The sequence below is a fragment of the Brassica napus genome, chromosome C5, assembly GCF_020379485.1.
Source record: "Brassica napus cultivar Da-Ae chromosome C5, Da-Ae, whole genome shotgun sequence".
Classification (NCBI taxonomy): Eukaryota; Viridiplantae; Streptophyta; class Magnoliopsida; order Brassicales; family Brassicaceae; genus Brassica; species Brassica napus.
In genome coordinates, this window is record NC_063448.1 from 11,456,728 (window position 1) to 11,481,655 (window position 24,928).

General features: G+C 34.0%; 2 protein-coding genes and 1 non-coding gene across 3 annotated transcripts; 2 read left to right on the forward strand and 1 right to left on the reverse strand.

The window, feature by feature from the left end:
* The first annotated feature begins 5,603 nt into the window (after nt 1-5,603).
* LOC125588070 lies at nt 5,604-5,710 on the forward strand. Its single transcript, XR_007324465.1, has one exon. It is a non-coding gene; the product is annotated as a small nucleolar RNA R71 (small nucleolar RNA).
* Nucleotides 5,711-10,392: 4,682 nt separating this feature from the next.
* LOC125587080 lies at nt 10,393-12,872 on the reverse strand. Its single transcript, XM_048757213.1, has 9 exons — nt 12,713-12,872; nt 12,315-12,587; nt 11,810-11,924; nt 11,612-11,737; nt 11,447-11,524; nt 11,230-11,341; nt 11,003-11,166; nt 10,815-10,935; nt 10,393-10,701 (listed from the first exon to the last, which is right to left on the reverse strand). The coding sequence occupies exons 1-9, from the start codon at nt 12,870-12,872 to the stop codon at nt 10,393-10,395; spliced, it is 1,458 nt and encodes a 485-aa protein (XP_048613170.1).
* A 9,751-nt stretch (nt 12,873-22,623) lies between these two features.
* Nucleotides 22,624-24,496, forward strand: LOC106347087 (pentatricopeptide repeat-containing protein At1g20300, mitochondrial). The gene has a single exon (XM_013786580.3). It carries the CDS (start codon nt 22,747-22,749, stop codon nt 24,340-24,342), a length of 1,596 nt encoding a protein of 531 aa, XP_013642034.2. The 5' UTR covers nt 22,624-22,746; the 3' UTR covers nt 24,343-24,496.
* The last annotated feature ends 432 nt before the right edge of the window (nt 24,497-24,928 follow it).

The following is a 24,928-nucleotide window of genomic DNA, read 5'->3' on the forward strand; positions in this document are numbered from 1 at the left end:
TATAAGTAAAAATGGTAAAAAAAAAACCTATAAATGTGACGAATCCCAAAAATCAGTGTGAGAGTTGGAGAACGAGAAAGTCAATACGTGAACGGAACGTTTACAAATTACAACTAGATCTCTTGTCCGCACTATGCATGATTATGTATTTTTAATTTATTTTTTATATATTTAAAAAGTTTGAAAGACAGAAGGTGAATTTTAGATTTTACAGAGAAGTAGAGATTTAAAAAAAAAACAATGATAAAATTGTTTAAAATGTAAATAATTCTAGGTATCAAGTTGTGTGGGAAAGAGAATAATAATTCGAATGATTCATGAATTAAAGTCACTCTTTGCTGCACGTTTCTGCATGATCTCTTATTCGTCCTTTGAAATGTTTTAAGTAATCAATTGATTTGTTGAAGTAGAAATTTGTTGCTGGTGATGAACTGAGTAGTAGTTTGCGTGGAAAATATTAGATATTATTGTTCTGTTGATAAAAAAAAAATTAGATCTGTATAATGTTTTGATGTGTTTAAAAAAATTATTTACCTTGGAAAAGTTTAGGAATTATGCTTGTGATGATGACAACTTTAAATTTCCTATTATTCTTGCTTTGTAGGTGATGTTAGGAGTTTTCAAGGCTCCAAAGACAAATGATGTAGTATAAAAGATTGTCGAACCAATTCTAAGGGATTTCAAAGCACCGAGAATGCAAGTACGTACTTAATCTAAGTGCAACCGATAATTTGGATGGTTTTAAACTACTACTAATAATAGAATGCAATAACAGAACAATAAAACAATAAAAGAAGTGATTTTCTTTGGTTATGATAAAAGAGAACTCATGGGTATATGAATTAGACCTTGGGTGATCAAGTTTCGAAATAAAGATGGCAAACGATCAATCAAACTATCAACCTTAAGCTTAGACACAATCTTAAACAAACTCTATGTCTAGATGAATGTTCATTTACTAACATATTTCAAACATCAAATGTCTTTGGTTGGATAATATGAAAGCAATCATTACTAACAAGTCTATTGGCTATCTTAACACCTTTAACAACAAATGTCTTTGGTAAAGTATGTTAAAAGCTTAGGAGAGTTGTCTTAGGCATTTCATCAAACACCTTGTGGGTGAGAAATGCCTAAAGATCAACTTTTGAGAGGCCAACTCAGAAAATGCATTATGAATACTCTACTAGCAAAGAATAAGAAGAATCTACACTATAACATCCTAGATCTAGCCTAATCACCCTTAATCTCCCTAACCCATGAATTCAAGAGTGGATTAATCACTACTCTTCATGATTCCTCTTAAACCCATATTGGATTTCAGATTAATCATGTAGAGAAATACAGATAATAGATTAGAAATCAACAGGATAACATATGATCAAATGAATCAAAGAGATGAACTTTTTCAAGAGGTTTTTGGTGGTTTTCTCAAAGATCAAAGATATCCAGCCTCCAATGGCTTACAAAGTATTAAAACATAGGTTTTTTGGAAGTGCAAAACGTGCATACAAATGACCAAAAGGTCCCCGAGAAATCATAATTTTCGGCAGCAAAATAACGCGGAGCGACTTGCAGGTGTCGCTCCAGGAAGTCTCTCCAGGGCCGATTTTGGTGTCTCCGGACGAGAGGACGCGAGCGACCTTGGTGTGTCGCTCCAACAGGTCGCTCTGAACATCGGGAGCAACTTCGGCACGTCGCTCTGGGAGGTCGCTCCAGGGTCAAATCTGTGTGTCTCCGGACGTGAAAACGCGAGCGACTTCGTGCGGTCGCTCTGGGAAAGTCGCTCCGGGATGTGGTGCACATCGACTTCATGTAGTTGCTCCGGGAAGTCGCTCCGGGCAATGCTCGTCCAAAGACCACTCTAATCACCTCTTTTGAGCTCCAAATGCACTCAAATGTCTCCAGGAACTCCATGTGGTACTCCAATACCTAATAGAGACATATGTATGCAAAATGCAACCTAAACATGGCTAAATCCTAATCTATATGATGAAAATGCACATGAATAAATGAATAAAACAATGTAAATATGCAAGATATCAACTCCCCCAAACTTATTCTTTTACTTGTCCTCAAGTGAATTTTCTAGAACTCATAGGGAGAGAGGTTTGAAGGTGGGAGCTCATAGCCAAAAGAAACACACAAAGCACTCAAATCAACATCTAAATTCAGCAATAGTACACCCTCTCTTATTATACTCTAGCTTCTCTAGACCTATCTCAACTCTTTTCATCCCTACACTCATCATCATGCATTCACACATGCAAATCAGCCAACTCTCAAGTTCATTAAGCATAACATCAAGTGAATTCTTGCAAATGGTCAATTGGTCCAAATCATTTGGGTAAGGGGAGGCTTTTTAATCAAGTGAGTCAAGGGGTTCAAGATATATGATATTTAAGGTGGTATACTCTCAAGACAAGTAGCCTTGACATTGCACACAATATATCTAAGAAAAAGATCAACTCATGCATACAATGCTCAATCTCCATTGTTCTACCATTTTCCCAAACATATATGATACACATTCATTTCTCCATTCCAAACCCAACTCACATCTCTCACCCAAGGACTTCAAAAGCATTTCCCAACATAAAACTCTTTTTTTTTACAAGAGATTTCTTACACTTTTTGAACACCTCTTAGCTCATACTAATTTTGCTAGCCCCCTTTCTTTATTCTTTCTCTTCTTTTTTTTTTTTCTTTTCTCTCTTTCTTTTTTATGTTTGGGGGCCAAGACTTTTCACAAATTGAGCTAGAAGTTTATCTACTTATCCTATAAATACTAGTCAATTAAGCACAAGAGTTCACTCTTTTCCTTCAACTTTCTCATACTCCCAAATCAAACTTTACAACACTCACCCCCATCCTATGGCTAGACAATAATGTGCCTAATCTAGCAAGAATGAAGATCAAGCATTGTCGTTCCCGATACTCTCAACATTATGTGCATGTAAGACTTTCCGAAAAAGGCATCACTCATCAATCAATGAAGGCTTAAAAGGAGGAAGGGATTTTGGGGAGAGGTCTACCACTAGAGGTTGTCAAAAAGATTGGCATAAAGGATGTGACAACTCAAGTGTGTATATCCATGATTCAGTACACAAGGGACCATGAGCAAGATGCATTAAGTTCGTTCAGTTCAAATAAGGTTGTAGTTGGCTTCAAAGACTGAGTTTCAGCAATCAACAAGTTTCAGGAAGAGTTTTCAAGGCTCAAAGCATACAAGTCTTTTTGAGAGGTACATAAGCTACTCAGGTGCAAAGTAGTGTTCTTTACAAGGCATTTAAAATCATTGCTCCAAATGCAAGTGAATGCAACCTATATGCTCTAGACTCTCCTAGAAATGCAAATGATGCAAACTAAATGATTATTTTTAGTATGCAAACAGGTATGCAATGCATGACTCAATGAAACAACATCAAAGCAAACATGATCAAATACTTGGTACTTCCCCCAGACTTAAGTCACGCAGTCTCTGTGTTGTCAAGTGTAGGAGAGATACCCAAAGATGAAGCTAAAATACAAAAATGAAATGGTATATACAATGGAATGGTGGTGGAGTGGTACCTCAAGTGGAAAGTGGAGAAGGAGGACCCTTCCCACCTTCAAGAGTGATGGTGAGGACCTGAGAGAGAAGCTCTTGAAGCTTGATTGGATCATCTTGGAGCTGATGAGTCCTTGTGGCCTTCTTGTCATGAGCAGCCTTTGTGGCTATACTCACCTCCTCCTTTTTATCACTTTCCAAGTGCTCATCACACATCTCTTTAGAGGACTCTCCATCAAGACTTTCTTTCTCACTAACAACCACTGCATTCTTGATCTTCTCAATGGAGGGGTCTCCACAAGTGATGGTTCCACAATACTCAACATCCAGTGGAGACTGAATTGGGTAAGAGACAACTTTGTTCACATTGAGGAGTGTGACCTTCTTTTTGGCAAAATCGATGCAAGCACCCACAGTAGTAAGGAATGGTGTGCCCAAGATCAATGGAACTCTCTTCTCAGTTGCCATCTTCAAGACAGTGAGGTATATAGGGATGGTGCAAGATTCAATCTTCAAAGGGAAATCCTTGATGAGACCAATAGGGGTAGTAGAAGAAGAATCCCCAAACGTGAGAGAGGAAGTATCTGGCTCCATGTGTTCAATCTCAAGACTCTTCACCATCTCCATTGAGATCACATTCACACTTGCACCAGAATCAACAAGAGCATCATCGAAGGTGAGCTTACCAAGGGAGCAAGACAAGGTGAACTTCCCTTGGGATTCTAGTTTAGGGAGAGACTTTGGTGTGATGGCTGGATCAAGTTTCAAAGTTGAAATGTTGAGAAGCTCTGCTACTTCTGCTTGGTGGTCTACAATGTCCTTGATGAGCATCATTTGAACATGAGCCTCACGCATACCCGAGATCTCTGGAAGCTTAACTCCAATATCACTTAGGTCTTTTCTGAACTTGGAAATCACCTTCTTTTGAGCTTTGGTGAGAACCCTTTGTGGAAATGGGAGCTTGTCATAGGGTGACTGCTCAACCTCAGTGGTGTCCTCTAGATTGACCTCTTTTAGCTCCTGGTCAGCTCTCTTCGCAACTGGTTTCTCAGCCCTGGGTTCATCTCCCTTCAAAATCTTTGCTTCAACCATTTTGTCAACTTCCTCCACAATCTTTGCTTCAGCTGTTGCTACAATCAGATGCTCAACCTATTCAATCTCAGTTCCAAACACCAATCTTTTAATTTCATCTACCTCTTTCTTGTGGTTACTCAATTCAATCCTTGAAGAAGTGGTAGAGAGGACAACATTGCAATACTCCTTGGGTTTTTGGTCAGATTTTCCAGGTAGAGACCCTTGCTGGCGATTCTGGTGAGTGGTCATGGAAGCAAACTAGTTTTCCAAAGCCCTGAACTTGTTGTTGAGCTCATTGTAACTTCCATCAATCTTGGAGTGAAGGTTCTTCAACTTATATCCAACCTGCTTCTCACTTCTAGTCTGAGACTCCAAGATCTGTTTCAGTATAACATCAGTGCTGCTTTCCTGAGGAGTAGAGGTAGAAGGATTAACTTGTTGTTGAGAAGACTGGTTCCCTTTGTTGGAGAAACCAGGAGGAGGGTTTTACTGAGGCTGATAGTTGCCTTGCTGGTTGTTCCTAGGCTGATAACCCCTCTGTTGGTTGTTAGGATAGGATTTTTGTTGGTAGTTGTTGTACTGAAAGTTGGGCTCTTTCTTGTACCAACAGCCATTGTTGTTGATGAAACACATCTCTTCTTGACCTTCCAAACCCTCAACCTCATTGACCCCAGGTGGTGCATCTTGGTTTGGGTTACCAAAAAAGTTCAGCTGCTCTTGGGTGGATTTATCAGCAATGAGGATGTCTATCTTATCCTGTAGAGCCTTTAACTCATTCCTCGTCTGCTTGTCATCTGTTCTACTGCCTCTGTCGTGGTCTCCACTGTAGAGTGTGTCACTCTTTACCGTGTTGTCAACCAGCTCCCCTGCATCTTCCTCAGTTCTTCCCAAGAAGAATCCATTGCTAGATGTATCCAATCTGGCTCTGTACTTAGGAAGAGCTCCCCTGCAGAATGTGCTCAACAGGCTTTCCTTAGAGAAACCATGGTGAGGGCATTGAGCTTGGTAGCTTTTGAATCTCTCCCAGGCTTCACTGAATCCTTCCAAGCCCTTCTGTTGAAAGCTGGAGATCTCATTTCTCAGCTTAGCAGTTCTTGAAGTAGAGAAGAACTTCTCTAAGAATGCTTTCTTGCAGTCATCCCAAATGGTGATAGAGTGGCTGGGTAGAGACTTCTCCCACTGACGCGCCTTATCCCCCAAAGAGAAAGGGAATAACTTCAGCTTTAAGGCATCCTCTGACACCATTGGTTTTTGACAACCCACATTAGCTGTCGAACCTGTCCAAGTGATCGAATGGGTCTTCTAAAGCCAAGCCATGATATTTGTTGTTCTCGATCACGTTGAGTAATCCTGACTTGACCTCAAAGTTGTTGGCTGCCACAGCCGGTGCTCGGATTCCCACTCTATGACCATGAATGTTGGGCCGGTCATAAGTACCAATGGGTCGAGCTGCCCGTGGTTGATGTTCTGCCCCTTGCGGTGGATCTGCCATATCAATATACAATCTCTGCAAGTGGGCTTGTTGCTCTTCTTCTCTTCTAGCTCTAGCACACTCTCTTTCTAAAGCTCTGATGTCTGCTACTATTGGAACTAGGTTTGATGGACCCCTGGTCCTCAAGTTCATACACCTGAAAGTTTAAGGTAGCTGAAGAAGAAGAATCAGTAACAAAACAAAATTAAAATGACTTAGTCTCAGGCAAGTGACTAAATCTCAATGTTCAAATATACTCAGAATCCGGCAACTGCGCCAATTTGATGTTAGGAGTTTTCAAGGCTCCTAAGACAAATGATGTAGTATAAAAGATTGTCGAACCAATTCTAAGGGATTTCAAAGCACCGAGAATGCAAGTACGTACTTAATCTAAGTGCAACCGATAATTTGGATGGTTTTAAACTACTACTAATAATAGAATGCAATAACAGAACAATAAAGCAATAAAAGAAGTGATTTTCTTTGGTTATGATAAAAGAGAACTCATGGGTATATGAATTAGACCTTGGGTGATCAAGTTTCGAAATAAAGATGGCAAACGATCAATCAAACTATCAACCTTAAGCTTAGACACAATCTTAAACAAACTCTATGTCTAGATGAATGTTCATTTACTAACATATTTCAAACATCAAATGTCTTTGGTTGGATAATATGAAAGCAATCATTACTAACAAGTCTATTGGCTATCTTAACACCTTTAACAACAAATGTCTTTGGTAAAGTATGTTAAAAGCTTAGGAGAGTTGTCTCAGGCATTTCATCAAACACCTTGTGGGTGGGAAATGCCTAAAGATCAACTTTTGAGAGGCCAACTCAGAAGATCATTATGAATACTCTACTAGCAAGGAATAAGAAGGATCTACACTATAACATCCTAGATCTAGCCTAATCACCCTTAATCTCTCTAACCCATGAATTCAAGAGTGGATTACTCATTACTCTTCATGATTCCTCTTAAACCCATATTGGATTTCAGATTAATCATATAGAGAAATACAGATAATAGATTAGAAATCAACAGGATAACATATGATCAAATGAATCAAAGAGATGAACTTTTTCAAGAGGTTTTTGGTGGTTTTCTCAAAGATCAAAGATATCAAGCCTCCAATGGCTTACAAAGTATTAAAACATAGGTTTTTTGGAAGTGCAAAACGTGCATACAAATGACCAAAAGGTCCCCGAGAAATCATAATTTTCGATAGCAAAATAACGCGGAGCGACTTGCAGGTGTCGCTCCGGGAAGTCGCTCCAGGGCCTATTTTGGTGTCTCCATACAAGAGGACGCGAGCGACCTTGGTGTGTCGCTCCAACAGGTCGCTCTGAACATCGGTAGCGACTTCGGCACGTCGCTCTGGGAGGTCGCTCCAGGGTCAAATCTGTGTGTCTCCGGACGTGAAAATGCGAGCGACTTCGTGCGGTCGCTCTGGGAAAGTCGCTCCGGGATGTGGTGCACAGAAACTTCATGTAGTCGCTCCAGGAAGTTGCTCCAGGCAGTGCTCGTCCAAAGATCACTCTAATCACCTCCTTTGAGCTCCAAATGCACCCAAATGTCTCCACGAACTCCATGTGGTACTCCAATACCTAATAGAGACATATGTATGCAAAATGCAACCTAGACATGGCTAAATCCTAGTCTATATGATGAAAATGCACATGAATAAATGGATAAAACAATGTAAATATGCAAGATATCAGTAGGATGCTAAAATCTGCCGCTTGCTTGTCGCACAGTATGAGTTTAACAATTGTCGACCTGAGATAGAGGTGTATGTATGAAGAGAATTATGATTTCGTTTTATCTATTGTGTTAGACTTACATGTTCAGCCGTAGACCAAACGTGGCATCAGTATTGATTTCTGGGTGGTACGTATTTCTTTTTTGTATTATGAGTATCTGCCCGACGACATCTGCACATTGATTCTGAGTTAGAATAAACATCCATGTTTGTTTAATTGATATTGGGCTGACTTACTTACCAGGTAAGTAGGTGGGTGTAGTGGCTAAGCGCATTAGATTTTTGTAATTCTGAGGAGAGAAATTGTGAACTGGAAATATTGGACCAATGTCTGTAACTTTCGATGTTATTGTCTTTTGGTTGATCTGAATGTAATACGACAGTTAGGTGAGTTTTCGATGTCGTGAATTATGTATGACAAAAAATCTTGAAAATTCATATATATCTCCCTTGGTTAAATTTTTTGGGTCATTTGGCTGAATGTTTCCGGTGAGCCGACCTTCTAATAGTTGTCCCTGAATGTGAACAAATTTTGTTGTGCCGAACCAATTAAGTAAATAGTGAGTAGTTTAAATCAAATATGTTGGATTGGAAAATACATATATATGTATATGTTAAAGTTTTAATAAAAGGCTTACGTGGTTGTCGTATCACATGAAGCCGATGCAAATTTGAGTATTATCTGTTTGGTGTTTTCTGATGTCCCAAACACTTCTTATACATACCGTGATAGGGCGCACTGAAATCCCTTCCTGAAGTTGGTGGATTCTTTGACGAATGTGTTGCATGTGAGATATCACTGTAAAACATGGGATTTTAAATAAAGGCATACATTCACCAGTATTACAAAGTTATAATATATTTAAATTAATATTCCGTTAATTATTATATATTTCATAAAAATAAAAATAATTTATTCTAATGTTGTTTGAATTGATAATATATGTACATACTTTTTTTGTAATATTAGGTCCGCGGGTGTAACCAAAACAATATCATTCATACAAAGAAGAAGAAATTCGGGGAAATTACATATTTACCACTTTGGTGCTACCACTTTTCATTTTTACGATCACTAAAATGACATTTTCAAAAATATCTTCTTCATTAAGTGACAAAAGACTTTTATGCTCATGTTCTTTATATATATAATAAATAAATAATTAAATAAATAAAAATCTACAAAAATAAAAAATAATTTTTTTAATTTTTTTCTGAATTATACTATTTCGAAATTCAAACCCTAAACCCTAAAACTCAACTCTAAACCCTAAACCATCAATCATAAACCATATTTTTTTGAAATACGAACCCTAAACCCTAAACCATCAATCCTAAACCCTTTTTTTTAAATAAACCCTAAACCCCGAAACATCAACTCTAAACCCTAAACCCCGAAACATCAACTCTAAACCCTAAACACTAAACCTTCAACTCTAAACCCTAAAACATCAACTCTAAACCTTAAACCCTAAACTTCAACTCTAAACCCTAAACCATCAACACTAAACCCTAAACTATCAACACTAAACCCTAAACCCTAAAAAGTAAATTCTAAACCCTAAACCCTAAAAAATTAACCCTAAACCCTAAAACATCAATTCTAAACCCTAAACCCTAATAAGCCTAACTTTCTAAAAATACGAATTGTGATATGTGTTCTATGATAATAATAATATGTGATGTAACATAATTTAAAATTTCAAATACCAATTATTTTCATATTAATATATTTAGCTTAGTATATTGGGAGAAGCGTGAGACATTACAATCTTCAAAAGTATGTATTTTTGTACCTGAAGTTTCCAAAGGGGGTGTTGGAGGTGGGTTTTCCATTCTTTTATAACTCTTTCCTGAGAATCAAACAGGAGAATCAAACATTAGTTCCTAAACAATTGTTTTTTTTGTTTCAAACAGGATCAATATTTGTATATCTTCGGTTTGTTAAATAATTGTTACACTTACAAAATCTTCTCGGGAGCTTCTTGGACAACCGTATAAGGAGCCAAGGATGAACCGGGAAGGAGAAGAATTGTGTTACAGAGCGTTTGGTAATAGAGTCTATAAACGGGAGTAGGAAGTTTAGTTTTATTTTTGCATTGTTTTAAGGGAAAGATATCAGTGATTAGATACAGGAATATTTTCTTACCTTACCTTAGGAAAACACATTTAGTTATTGTGTTTGACTTAATATGATTAGTGATTGCATGTCCAGTTGGGTTTCTCATTTAACTTTATGGATTTTTGATATGGGAATATACCCATACTGATTGTCGGCTCTAAGACAGTCAGATGCAAATATGTAAAAAAAATAACTTGTTTTCCTGCAGTGACTAACTGGACACTCTGATAATTGTTAACAAATGATCCCAAAAAAACTCTGGCAATTCAAACTGAAACAAAACCATAGTCATGAAAAATATCTCTCAAAACTCAAACTCAAAATGAAAAAACCATGAGGCAATAGTAAATCTGGAAACAAAAACACTAAAACTGCATCTAAATTTCCATCTCTGAGAAGACTCACGCGAACTCTAGTCCCCACGCTTAGGGCGTTTAGCTTTCTTTAGCTCAGTACTGTCACAAGTTCTCTTACTCCCCTCTGCAGAATCCACATGGTTTATGGATGTTTCCTCCGATGCTGCAGTAGTCTGGTTACCTTCCGAAGACTCTGTCGCTGGTGGAGTGTCTAGAGGGAGGATTTTGGTCACGGTAAGAGATCGGGTCTTGCCTGAGAAGTTATGCTCTATAACTTTGACACAAAATTTATGCCTCTGACCGATGGTGCTGATCAGAGCTTCCGAAACAGGCGCCTCATGGTTAACTCCTTCGTTCCCATTAGCCTGACATTCAATCAAAACAGCGTCAAGCTAATACTTTTCAGAGCAATGTCTGAGAAAAAGAAGACAGCGTGAAGTCAATACGTTTCAGAGCTTAAATACTTATAAAAAGCTACCTCAAAATAGCTTCTAACTAACTCTGATGTGGGCTTCCCAGTGAGCTCACGACCAGCATCCCCAAGTAGCACAATAACAGCTTGCTCACTGTTGTCATAAACAGATATCTTTGAAAGGTACCTGTTATGAAACAATTAGAACCTAATACCAATGAAAAATTAATTGAAAGTCAGGCAAGAGTTCTTACTGTGCCACACCGGATACGTTAACCTTCCCACACTTTTTGTTTGTACAAATCAACGAAGTTGGGCCTTTGCTAACCTTACTATGGCACCCACTGCATGCAATGTAGTACCAAGCAGAACCATGCACGACATCATCGATTGTAGCCGTGCACTCAAAAAAGGCATCCTGTGGAAGTGCATAAGAATATAAATTTCTCTTACTGATTAAATATATACAGATTGAGTTTACCTTTGCGGTTTCCTGCTTGATGTAGGAGAATATCTCCCCTATAGTCATTGTCTCACGTTTAGTTACTACCTCTGCATTAACCTGCTCAGCAATATCTGGATTAGACCCCAACCTGAGACAGAGTAGAAATCATTGATTTTGTCATTCACTGCATTGACGTAACGTGGGCACTTCATTAAGTAAAAGAGAAAAGCAAAACACATAAATATTTACCAACTGAAGTAATCTATGGTAGGTTGGACATCGTAGTCCATAAACACACGCGAAGAGGACATTGAGGTCAAGGCAAGAGTACCTGTTGTCACATGAAAAAACCCATTAAAGAACACAAACTGAATATATGTAACTGTAAAAAACCTATATTGCAGACAGAAAGCAGAACCTTCGAGAGTCTTCCGTGTTAACGGTCGTGACCAGTAACACAGTGGGTGTGCTCTCGTACGACTTAAACTTCTTACAGAAGTCTCTTGCAGCCTGATCCCAAAGGTATAGCTTCATGACCGGTCTACTGCCCAAAAAAGATACTAAATACTTAAGAGGAGTAAACAGAAGTTGTGTTTAAAAAATAATGAAAACATACTCATGTGATTGGATATGAATCAGAACACGCCTCGCCTTTGCTATCTCCACTTCGTCAAGAACGGGGGCCTCAACGATACTCTTACCATTAACCAACTTCATGTGGCCAACAACATCTATTACATTGTTCATCAATAGTGTTAGTAATTAGCGTAAGTAATTATGTTAATTGATATTACGTGAAAAGCTAAGATCGCAAACACGCAAAGTTTTCAAAGTACTCAACAAATCCAATCATCGACTCAATAAAATCCGAGGGCCGAGTACAGAGAGTATTTAAGAAACCCAAAACATCGATATAGCTAAGTCGAGATATATATATATCTAAGCAGCAAGAAAGGCAAAATCACACGTCTAATAATCAAGTAGATATATATATATATATATATATATATATATATATATATCTAAGCAGTAAGAAAGGCCAAAGCATACGTCTAATAATCAACCAACGCAATAATCAAGCAACGCAACTAAGAAATAACGTAGGGAATTACAGAGCTTACCGTAGAGGTCTCCTTTGAGATCACACTTAGCTTGAAATTCCTCATACGAATGTAACCGGAAACTGTCTTCATCGAAAGGGATGGGACAGTCTCGAAGAACCGACAGTTCCGAGTTCCATGAGAACGACACTGTAACGGTATGATCAGCAACACGAAACACAGCTTTGTTTTTGGATCCATAGAAGTTGTTGAGTTTGTAAACAGATCCTCGCTTCATATCAGGCAGATATTTTCCGATACGCCCCGGGGAATGAATCCTTGGATAATAGTTTCCTGCGAAGAACAACATAAGAAAAAAAAATATAAGTAAGTGAAGAACGATAAGAATACACTTCTTTTGAAAGGATAACAAACGATTAATTAATGTACCTTCTCGTCGATGAGTAGCATCTCCATGCCGATAAGCGTCTTCTTTAGTGGGTTCCAAGCCTCCCAGAAATGGATGAGCCGAAATCGCAACTGAGCTTCTTGGTGACCCAGCGAGAGATCGTTGAAGAACACGACTTTTTCGTCATAATCGGAGGAGACAATCGACTTCCCATGTGGTTTCATCGCCATCGATCGAGTTTCGAGCAAATCTAGGGTTTTGAGTTATAATCGGGGGAAAAACAGTATATAAAGAAGGAGCAAAGGAAGGAGATGAAACGAAACCATTAAGAAGAAATTGATTGCGAAATTGATTGAGAAGAAACTGATGGTGAAGAAGGGGATGATCAAAACTCAAACGCTACGGTTTCAAGGGAGAAGACGAAGAGAAATGGGGAAGAGGCGGAAAGACTCGCGACTTCGTCTCCGTAGATCTAGGTTTAGGTAGACGACTAAGCCCAACCGAAATCAAAACCAATTCCAAGCCCATACAGAAAGAAATTAAGCCCAGACCGAGAACAAAATGTTCTGATTGGTCAATTATTTTTGAGGACGTGGCAGCCTAGATTTTGAGGAAATGTTGTTTTTAGTATTGTGATATACGGGCCTATCTAAGCCTGGACGTGCGCACTTCGAAGTAACAACAGATCAAACATAATTTCTGATAAAAAATACAATCAAAGACTCTTATAAAACAGTATCGTGCTCTCTCAACTCAAGTCATCCCAATCAAGAAAGAAACTCATGTTTGTGTTTCAATCTTCTCACCAACAAACAAAAAAGGACACTTCAATAGTGAAACTCATCAAACTTGGTTAATCCAAAAAGAGGACCAAACCACTTATCGATCATTCTGCGAATGCTTATCTTCAAGAAAAAGAAACATCCGTGATCATGGTCGTGAACTTCGTCGTTGTTATCAAAAGGCATTTCCTGCCAGTAGATACGCTTGGACGTCTCTTGATCAAAGAGAGGCTCTTTAACCTTGATGTAACGCCGTTGTAAAGACTTGGGCATATGCTCGAACAGAGGCGTGGGGGTCCCAGCTGGATACCAGAACGGAATCAGATCCTTTAACGACACTTGCTCCTCGGTTCTCCTCTCATTCGTCGGCCTCGGCGCCGACGGCAATATTTGACAAGAACCCAGTGATAGTTGTTTCTGTTTTTTACCGTGGTTTTGGAGTAACAACTAAAAACAAACAACAGAAAATTGTGTTATGGTGATATAATTATAGAATTAATGTTGGATTAGAACTTAAATACTAGTCCGGCTATGAATTAGATGGAGAAGAGAGCACAAGCGTGTGTTGTTGGGATTTCTCTCGAGAAAGTCAGGTGAAATTTCTGAAGGTTAACTATTATGATCAGATCCAGGATTGAAAAAGATTTAAGCTTCAGAAAGAGTCTTTTCTTTTTAATTAGTCCCAAACCGATTGGCATTAGGATTCGTTTTAAGACTTTTATTTTTAATTGTTAGCCAATATAAGCTAGAGTTGAAACCATCATATGTTTATTTTTATATTAAAGAGGCGTTTCTTCTTACAGAAGGGAGTCAGAAATCGGCATGGTCAAGCTGCTTATAGACTTCACAATGACTAAATGTAACACAATGAGCATCATCCATGTGACTCACATAATCTTAGCTCCAGAAAGTGGCCATGCATCATACAATACGTGTAAACGACTGTGTTTCAATGTATTGAACATATCCTCTCTTTTTTTTGGTTCCCCAAGTATTGAATTATATATGTGTAATAAAACTATATATGTGTAATAAAATTAGTAACTTTTTCTTATGAATCCTGATTTGACATATTCTATTTAAGCAATAGATTACATACATTCGTTGAGTTTTATTCGAGAAAACATGGTTAGAATATGGAAGATTACACGTATACGATTATGACATTACTAAAGAATTAAAGATTAGTGTCAATAGCCGGCTCTTATAATATACTACGGTTTATAGTTGAATATGATTCTGTACGTTTTATAGTTGTTGGTTATTGCAACGATTATGTTAGTGCAAGACACTACAATTGTACTGCATAAAATAAATCAAGAGACAAAACAATACAAGTAAACACTCTGCTTTATTAGAATTTCTTTTAAACAATCTATCTTATTATATAAAGCATGGTTCTTCAAAGTTACTAATTAGCATGATCGCAACACATGTCAATTTTATATTTTAAGATTGTGATATGTGTTAATCTATCTCATAATTAAAAATATACTATATACAAAGATATTAACAAAAACAAATTTTATTAAAAAATAATTAAAAATATTATTTAATAGTCTTATTATTATTATTATCATCTTATTATATAAAGCTTAGTTCTTCAAAGTTGTTAATTAACATGATCGCGACACATGGCAATTATATATTTTAAAATTGTGACATGTGTTAATCTATCTCATAATTAAAAATATATATACTGAGATATTAACAAAAATGAATTTTATTAAAAAGTAACTATAAATATTATTTAATCCTAATTTTCCTTTTTTAAATCCTAATCAAAAGATAATTGCAAAATATTATTTGATAATAATTTTTCTTCTAATATTGTGACATGTGTTTAAATATATAATGATTTAAAATATATAATAAGATAATATAAAAGAATTTTGAAAAACTACTTTTAATATTACTGAATAGTAAAAACAATTTTTTAAAAATATTTAGTAGTAATTTTTTGTAGAAATTTTCCTTTTTCAAAATCCTTAAAAATAGATTTGAAAACAATTTATTTCATCTAATTTTACTTTTCTAAAATTTTAATAAAAATATAATTATAAAAGATTATATTGAGATTGGTTCTTCATAATTGATAATTAACATGATTGTGACACATGTCAATTATATATTTGAAAATGTGATGTGTTACACTATCTCATAATCAAAAATATATACTAAAATAATAATAAAAAAATTCTTAAAAATTAATTATAATTATTATTTAATAGTTTTATTATTATTATTATTATTATTAATATTATTTTATATAAAACTTATTTCTTTAAAGTTTTTAATTAACATGACTGTGACAAATGTCAGTTATATATTTAAAAGTGTGATATGTGTTAGATTATCTCATAATCAAAAATATATATACTAAAATAATAAAAATGATTTTTCTTAAAAATTAATTATAAATATTATTTAATATTCCCTCCGTTTTTAATATAAGTCATTTTAGAGAAATTGTTTTGTTCCAAATTATATGTCGTTTTCGGTTTTCTATGTAAAATTTATTAATAATTAATCTTGTCTGACCAATGATAATATATCTTCTATTTTTCTATTGGTTGAATTGTGGTTAGGTAAATAATTAATGATGTTTTTGTTTAGAAAATATAAGAAAATAATGATTTTCTTAATCTGTGTGCATAGCTGTAAAACGACTTATATTAAAAAACGGAGGGAGTATTATTATTATTTTATCATAATGTTTGTTTTAAAAGTTACTAAAGATAGATAATTACAAAAGATTAATATTAACTTTTAAGAAAAAAAAATGAATTGTAAAATCCTACAAATACAATAAGTTATTTAATTAAAAACATGAAGAAAAACTAACTTTAAAATAAATAATATTACTTTTTCAAAAGCGTAATTAAAAGAAAAATTTTAAAAGCACTCTTATTATTTTCTTATAAGTAACAACTTTCCTTTTTTAATAGATAATATTATGTTAAAAATTATGAACAAAAATAGCTCCAAATATTTCACATCTATATTTAGGTTTAAGCTTACACATATTATTTTTACAAAACACAATAGTATTTACATGAAAAGTATTACCTGAGTATTTTCTTTTAATTTTTTGATACAGTTTAACTTTTTATTATCCTTTTTTTTTTACGTCAAACGGTTATTCTATTACTCAAACTTGAGGGGGCCTGGATAACCAGACCGGAATAGAACAACCAATAAAATGCAACTTCCTATGGAAGGATCTAGCAGTCTTAGCTAAAAGGTCTGAAATCTGATTGCGCGCTCGTGGAACATGAATGATGCTGAAATCCGGGAAGCATATTTGCAGCGTCTCTATCCTTTAAGCATGAGGCTCCTTTATCATTGCTATCAGCTCCTTGCAGTCTGTCCCAAAGCTCTGGCAAGTTGAGTGTTGAAGCATATTCTCCATTGCCCACCTAAGAGCTTCTACTTCCGAATGCAAAGCTGACTCGCGTCGAGTGAAATTTCTTGTCCCCATCAGTTGAATGTTTCCTCCACTGTCCATCCAGACTCATCCACATCCACTAAACGGAGCCGAGGCTGTCCAAGATCTATCCAACAAGCAAATATTACCAAAGCTTATGACCTGGGGTTCCTCAGTAATGTTATCTTGTACCACTGGTTGTACCACTTCGTTCGCGTCAAACATGCTTGGCATTCACTTTCTGCATATCAAACTAGCTCCAAAGGATCTCTGTCAATCCCCCTGAACAGTTTGTCATTCCTACCTTCCAAATATACCATATTATCCAGGGATAAGGATCTCTGTCTTGTTCTGGCTCGATAAAACTGTTGTTTCTACAGAATAAGTAATCCATATTTGTGTAAATGCTTGGTACTGGAAATTCGTCTGGGCTTGATAGAGTTGATGATAATGACCGAACTTGTAGAGCTGGCGGACACTCAAATATAGCATGTGTTACAGATTCTTCTAGTTCTCCACATCTTGGGTAGTAGTTATCACATCTCATGTTTCGTCTTGCTAAGTTCCTCGTTACTGCCACATGACCAGTTAACAACTGCCATATAAGATGACATATCTTCTTAGGCACCTTTAACTTCCAAGCAAAGGCTTGAAGCTTAGTGATACTCGGTTCTAGGACTTCCTTCTCCTCCTCAGTCTTTAACAAATTCTGAGCCACCCAATATTCAGATTTAACCGTGTATTCACCATTCCTTGTGTAATTCCAACAAAAGGTATCGCGACAATGAGCTGAACTTTTTGTCAAACTCCTTATAAGTGGTATGTCGCCAAGATTGACGTAGTCCTCCAAAAGACGAACATCCCAATCTTTCGTTACCGGATTAGTGAAGTCACTAACTCTCAACTATTTATCATCCTTATTACATCTTATGCTGCTAACATAATTTTTAATTTGATGTTGTTGTCGTACATGAGTATGTGCGAATATGATGAATATGTATTTGTATGTATAAGAAAAAAACAATTACAAATAATTAAATTAATTTTTTCAATTAAAATAAAATAGTTGTATAAAAATGTAAAAGAAAAACTAATTATATCTAAAATAAAAACTAATTATAAATAATTAATTTCCTTTTTAAAAGTCTAAATAAAATAAAATTGTAAAAATAATCTTATTTTTCTTATAATTAACTAACTTTACTTTTAATAATTTTATGTTAAAGAAATATAAACCAAAATTAACTTTAGATATTTCACCTAATATGATCGTGACATGTGTCAATTAAAAAAATTAGATTATAAATATGTCAATAAAAACTGTCATTATGTGAGAATAACTTCTTTTTTTCCTAAAATCTTAAATAAAAGATATTTCTAGAAAAAAAATTATTTTCTAAGCTTAACTAATTAAGATTTTTTTCTTTTTAAAAAAAAAATCCTAACCAGAGAGAATTGTAAATTTTTATTTAATAGTAATTTTTTTCTTAAAAAATTAATGATAAATATGATAGTAAAAATTATTTAATTAACAAGAAAAATGGTAAAAATATTAGTGATATTGAAAAAACGATTTTGAAAATGGCAACTTTTAAAAATAGTTAATATTATCTGGACATAATTATTTGATAGAATTTTTATTTTTCTAAATCCTAGACAAAATATAATTGTAAAATATTATGTAATATTAATTTTCTTTTCTAAAATCCTAAAAAAATCTGTAAAATAAAATTTGGCAGTTTTTTTCCTTTTTTATAAATAAAATTTTTTTAAAAAAATTTGTATTATATTTTCAAGTCATAACCAAAGAAAATTGTAAAAATTTATTTGATAAAAATTTTAAGAGAGTATTTGATGATGAACATGATACAAAAAATTATTTAATTAACAAAAGAAATGTAAAATTAGTATTGATACGAAACGTAAAAATATTAATTTTAAAATTATTTATTAATAACTAAAAATAATTATTTGATTGAAATTTAATTTTTTCTGAAATTCTAAAGAGAAGATAATTGTAATAGGTTATATGACAGTAATTTTCATTTTCTAAAATCTTAAACATAATTGTAAAAGATTATTTAATATTATTTTTTAATTTTAAATAAAAGAAGATTTATAAAATAGATTTTTTCATTTTTTGAAAAATCCTAACAAAATATATTTTTGAAGATTTATTCAATAAAACATTAAAATAGTACATAAGAACATGTATAATGTTGTCATTGACTCGATTGGTGTATTTGACTTTCATTTTTTCTTTTCTTTTCATTCAATTTCTTATTTCGGGCTGTTTTCAGTTTAAACGTTTGTGTATTGTATTTTCTCTAATCATAAGTTCAAAGTTTATAATAATTCATCTATGCACCACGAGTATAACATATAAATATTAATTTGAACTTATGTGTGAAAACGGGTTTTAATTATAAAATAAATCTCAAACAACATATGAAAAAAAAAATCATAAAACTATAATAAATGATTTATTGTTTTATGGTTTTTATTAAATTAAGACATCAAACAAAACCCGTTGCAACGCAGCGGGGTCATATCTTGTACTATATAAAAGTTGAGGCTATAAGTCATTGAAAGCGTCCACGTAAGATTTAAAACCTCCAATCGTGTTTTGACACATCATATTTTAAATTTGCTATACTAAAGCTGTCAATATTACCAAAAAAATCCAATTATAAAAATGTCAATTTTACCCAAAAATTGTTTATTTCAAACTGTAATATAAATCAATATCAAATAAGGTAAATTTACAAAAATATAAATACTATATTAAGTTAACATAATGTCAAACCTACAAGTCTTTCAAACAGTTATATTATATAAATCTAAATTTAAACTCATAATTTTCAAAATTTAGGTTACATACTATTGAAAATATTCAGAAATAACATATAGTATATATAAGTTGATATTATAAATCATTGAGAATATCCACATATTATTTTAAAGCACCAAAAATCTACTAATTCATTTTTGAATCTGCTATTTCCAAAAATGTTAATATTACAAAATAAACATTATATATATTTTAATTTGTTATTTTTAAATATGTCAATGTTTCCAAAAAACTGTTTATTTCATAATAAAAAAAATCAATATCGAATAAGGCAAACTAACAAAAGTAAGAACATTATACATATATGAACTTAATATATATATATATTTATAAATTTTGAAAATCATGAGTTAAGTTTATAGTTATAATTGTTTGAATTATTGCATTTTAAAATTAATTATTATTTATGTCAAATTTAGAAATTATTATATATAACTAATTTTAAAATACAATAATTCAAACAATTATAACTATAAACTTAACTCATGATTTTCAAAATTTTGGCTATATGCTATTGAAAATATTCATAAATAACATACATTATATATAAGCTAAGACTATAAATCAGTGAGAAACAATTCATTATATTTTGATTAAGATTTAAAAAAATTTATAATATCATTTAAAATAAAATAGAAACCAATATCAAATAAGGTAAGTTAACAAAATTTAAACATTATAAATAAATTTACTTAATATATAATATTTATCGAAATATAACATTAAAATAAAATACAAAATAAAAATTTATTAAGAATACAAGATTTTCAAACAATTATAAATTAATTAATTTAACTCATGGTTTTTAAAGTTTAGGCTATATACTATTGAAAATATTCAAAAATAACATATAATATATATGAGGCTATAAGTCATAGAGAATATACATATAGGGTTAGAAGAAAAAAAAAATCAAAATATGAAAAATCATAATTATAGTTTACTATTTCTAAAATGTTAAAATTTTCAAAATTGATAATACAAAATGAAATTCAATATCAAATAAGGTAAACTAATAAATAAATCATTAAAATTAAATTTATTCATAGATATATATATATATTTAACCAAAAATAATATTAAATATAAAGATACAATATTTTTCTTCCCAAGAACCCAAAATAAAAATATACTCTTCAAAATAAAATTTCAACAGTGTATTTTCAAAATAAATTATAAATCAATATCAAATGTGTGTTTTTTTAGTAATATCCAAATTGAAAAACCAAATATAATCTTCATGAACAAAGAATGCGTCAAGAACATATGATTTGAAGTGATTGAACAGTAACAGTGAATGAGAAATAGTACAAAGAAAAATGTAAAACATATGCGACGAAAAGTAGACATACAAAGCCGAAGACAAAATCTAATAGACGAAAAATGTATCACACCAAAAAATCGGATAGAGTAGAGAATAATTCTAATATAAGAAAAAGATTTGAAATTTACATACTCTCTCTGAAAGATGTTAAGTAAGAGAACATATAGAGAGAGAGTCGCAAGCCACAATTTATTTATGAGTATCGAATTATTTTTAATCAATAAAAAAACTAATGAATTTATTTATCCATTATAATTTTAAATATTAATCAACACTATTATTTTATGTTTGTACAAATATTCTTTTAGTCAGTTACAGTCAAAATCTCCACAGAAACTAAACAAATAAGCTATACTGAAATAAATCTAACATGGTGTGATATACAAGATTTTTAAAAATTATTGTTATTAAAGCAAACTAAATGATGAATTCTTATAATCATTAGTCTGATTCACCTCATATAATATATAAAGTTTAAGATGCTCTTTGTTGAGTTATGTTGAAGAAAATATTTAGAGAATAATGTTTACAAGTTAGATAAAAAATAAAGAGTCTAAGAAAGCATGTCAAATAAGTTAGTTAAGATTTCTAATAAAATTATAAAGACGACCATCAATAAATTAGTATGAAGGATAGCATAAAAGAATGATAGAAAAAATAATCAATATGAATTTATCATCAACAAACTAAAAACATACAAATTTACAAACTTATACATTTAAAAAAAATCACAAGATTATAATAAGTACGCTATCTAAGACGTTCGTTATCTTATTGCCATCATTTAACAACTAGAAATATATATTTTTATCAAATTATATAATAGTTTTTAAAGGATCTTAAAAATATTCATGGAAACTCTGAAACAAACATATAGATTATCTATCGTACTAAAATATATTTTTCATATGAAAAAGTAAATTACGATATATTGTAATGCATTATACAATCATACAAGTTTCACTGCTATACAACTAAATAATTAGATCAAGTAATAGATAAATATTAGGCTTTAGGTTCTCTATATTATTAATTCAATAAATAAAATGTTACTTAAGATTTTTTTAATTCATTATATTTACTTTAAATTTATATTATATTACAAAGATATCTAATATTAATTAAAGTTCATCAAAATATTTGTTGCGATTAAATTTTAAATCTAAATATTATACTATTATATATATATATACATAACAATCACACATTTAAAGTTCTTCTGAATATAAAGCAAAATTAGATAGTATGCAGATAGTTTAAACGCTTATGTTATTTAAATAAAATATATATATAATTTTTTGTCAAAAATAGTTTACATACATTGAGAAATCTACATAATATTTTTAATAGATGATGAATCAACACTAAGGTCACGAGGCAGCAGGGATGTTGTAATCATTTGATTAGCTCAAGTATTTACTATAACCTTGTATTTTCAAGATAAATATAAATCTTAACTTTGTAGGAAAAACATAATTCGATGATAAGTTAGATAAGTACAGTATATGGTGTAAGCAAAGCAAATTAGAAAACTATCACTTAGGGTTTAAGCACCAATCAGTCGAAAAGAAAACAATAGGGTTTAAGCACCAAAACGACGCCGCTTCAGCTAGCATTTGGACTTGCAAAGCAAATCTGATATCCTGATAGCCTCCTCCACCAAACCCACCCACTTTGCGTTTCAGAGCTTTGTAAGAGAGTAACCAAATCTCTCCGATTGATGGCGTTAATACGATCAAAACTCCATCTTTCTCGAACCCTCTCCTTCATCTCTCCTCATCTACCCAAACCCTTCACCACCTCCGCAACTTCTCAACACCATGACCAGGAAAACTACGAATCCGCCGCCACCGCCACCGTCACAACCCCTGTTTCATCGGCCCTAACTCCTGAAGATACGCAAACCGTAGAAAAGCTCCACTCAATCATCAAAGAACACTACCGTACAAATGACGCCGTCCTAAACCCCACCTTCACCCTCCCTTCCCTCTCCCTCTCCTTCTCCCAAATCCCCTCCGCCGCAATCTCCCCCTCCGTCATCCAATCCGTGATCCAAAAATGCGCCGCCGTCCGCCACGGAATCCCTCTCCACCAGTCCCTATCTTTCTTCAACTGGGCCACCTCACAAGACCAATACGATCATCTCTCCCCTCACCCTTACAACGAAATGATCGATCTCGCCGGAAAGGCCCGCCATTTCGACCTAGCGTGGCGCTTAATCGACCTCATGAAATCGAGAAACGTCCAAATCACGATGGAGACCTTCACGGTTCTGATCAGGCGCTACGTCAGAGCCGGTTTAGCCTCGGAGGCCGTCCACTGCTTTAACCGTATGGAGGATTACGGTTGTGCCCCTGATAAAATCGCCTTCTCTATCGTCATTAGCATCCTCTCTAGGAAGCGTAGAGCGAGCGAAGCCCAGTCCTTTTTCGACTCCTTGAAAGCTAGGTTCGAACCCGATGTGATTGTTTACACTAACCTCGTTCGCGGCTGGTGTCGCGCCGGCGAGATCTCGGAGGCTGAGAGGGTCTTCAAGGAGATGAAAGCGGCCGGGATTGAGCCTAATGTGTATACTTACAGTATTGTGATTGATGCCTTGTGTAGATGCGGGCAGATAAGTCGTGCACACGATGTGTTCGCTGATATGATTGACTCGGGGTGTCCTCCGAACGCTATTACTTTTAACAACTTGATGAGGGTTCATGTGAAAGCGGGGAGGACGGAGAAGGTTCTGCAGGTTTATAACCAGATGAAGAAGCTAGGATGCGAGCCGGATACCATCACTTACAACTTCTTGATCGAGGCTCATTGCAGAGACGAGAATCTCGAAAACGCGGTGAAGGTGTTGAACAGTATGATCAAGAGGAAGTGCGAGGTCAATGCGTCGACTTTTAACACGATTTTCAGGTGCATTGAGAAGAAGAGGGATGTTAATGGAGCGCATAGGATGTATTCCAAGATGATGGAGGCGAAATGCGAGGCGAATACCGTGACGTATAATATACTGATGAGGATGTTTGCCGGGTCGAAGTCTACTGATATGGTGTTGAAGATGAAGAAGGAGATGGATGAGAAGGAAGTTGAGCCGAATGTGAATACTTATAGGCTTTTGGTTACGATGTTTTGTGGGATGGGCCATTGGAATAATGCGTATAAGCTGTTTAGGGAGATGGTTGAAGAGAAGTGTTTGGTGCCGAGCTTGTCTTTGTACGAGATGGTTCTTGCTCAGTTGAGAAGAGCTGGGCAGTTGAAGAAGCATGAAGAGTTGGTTGAGAAGATGGTTCAGAAGGGACTTGTTGCTCGGCCATTGTACTAGGGAGGAAGAACTTTACAAGCATTAAATCAGATCTTTTGTTCTTCTTTTTATTTTAAGCAATTTTTATTTTAAAACAGATGTGTTATTACTTCTTGAAGTAATAATGTACTCTTTTCTTTATCCAAATATATATGTTCTTCGTTTTCTCAGGAAATGCAAATGTTCTTGCAACAATTGCTGATAAATCCCAAATGATTTGCCTATGCATATGAACGCTGGGCAAAAACTAATGTTATGACTCATGTGTATAAACCCTGATTTCGAATTCGAACCAAACCTAAAATGCTGTTTCCGGACAAATAAAAGGAAACAGTATCAGTTTGTACCGCTTCACTTTACTTTGGTACGAGGGTCAAGGTTGTCCGAAGCTACGTTTTAACCACAGTTCTAAAAAGCGTTTTAGGCAGCCATTTAAACGGTGTCATACTCTCTAAATCTGATTAATCGTGGCTAATCGTTATAGACGCTAGGCTTGACTCGCAACGTTCTCTTTTTTTTTCCGGCTAAAAAATTTTATTAATTATTGTCAGCACAAATGTTGTTGTATAAAAAAACTGGACAAGATTGGAACAAGCTCCAATCGGTC

Coding starts and splice junctions, on each gene's coding strand:
- LOC125587080 (XM_048757213.1), bottom strand. CDS start 12,872: ATGGCGATGAAACCACATGGGAAGTCGATTGTCTCCTCCGATTATGAC. Junction 10,936..11,002: donor AACGTATCCGGTGTGGCACA/GTAAGAACTCTT, acceptor GTTTCATAACAG/GTACCTTTCAAAGATATCTG. Junction 10,702..10,814: donor TAGTTAGAAGCTATTTTGAG/GTAGCTTTTTAT, acceptor ATTGAATGTCAG/GCTAATGGGAACGAAGGAGT.
- LOC106347087 (XM_013786580.3), top strand. CDS start 22,747: ATGGCGTTAATACGATCAAAACTCCATCTTTCTCGAACCCTCTCCTTC.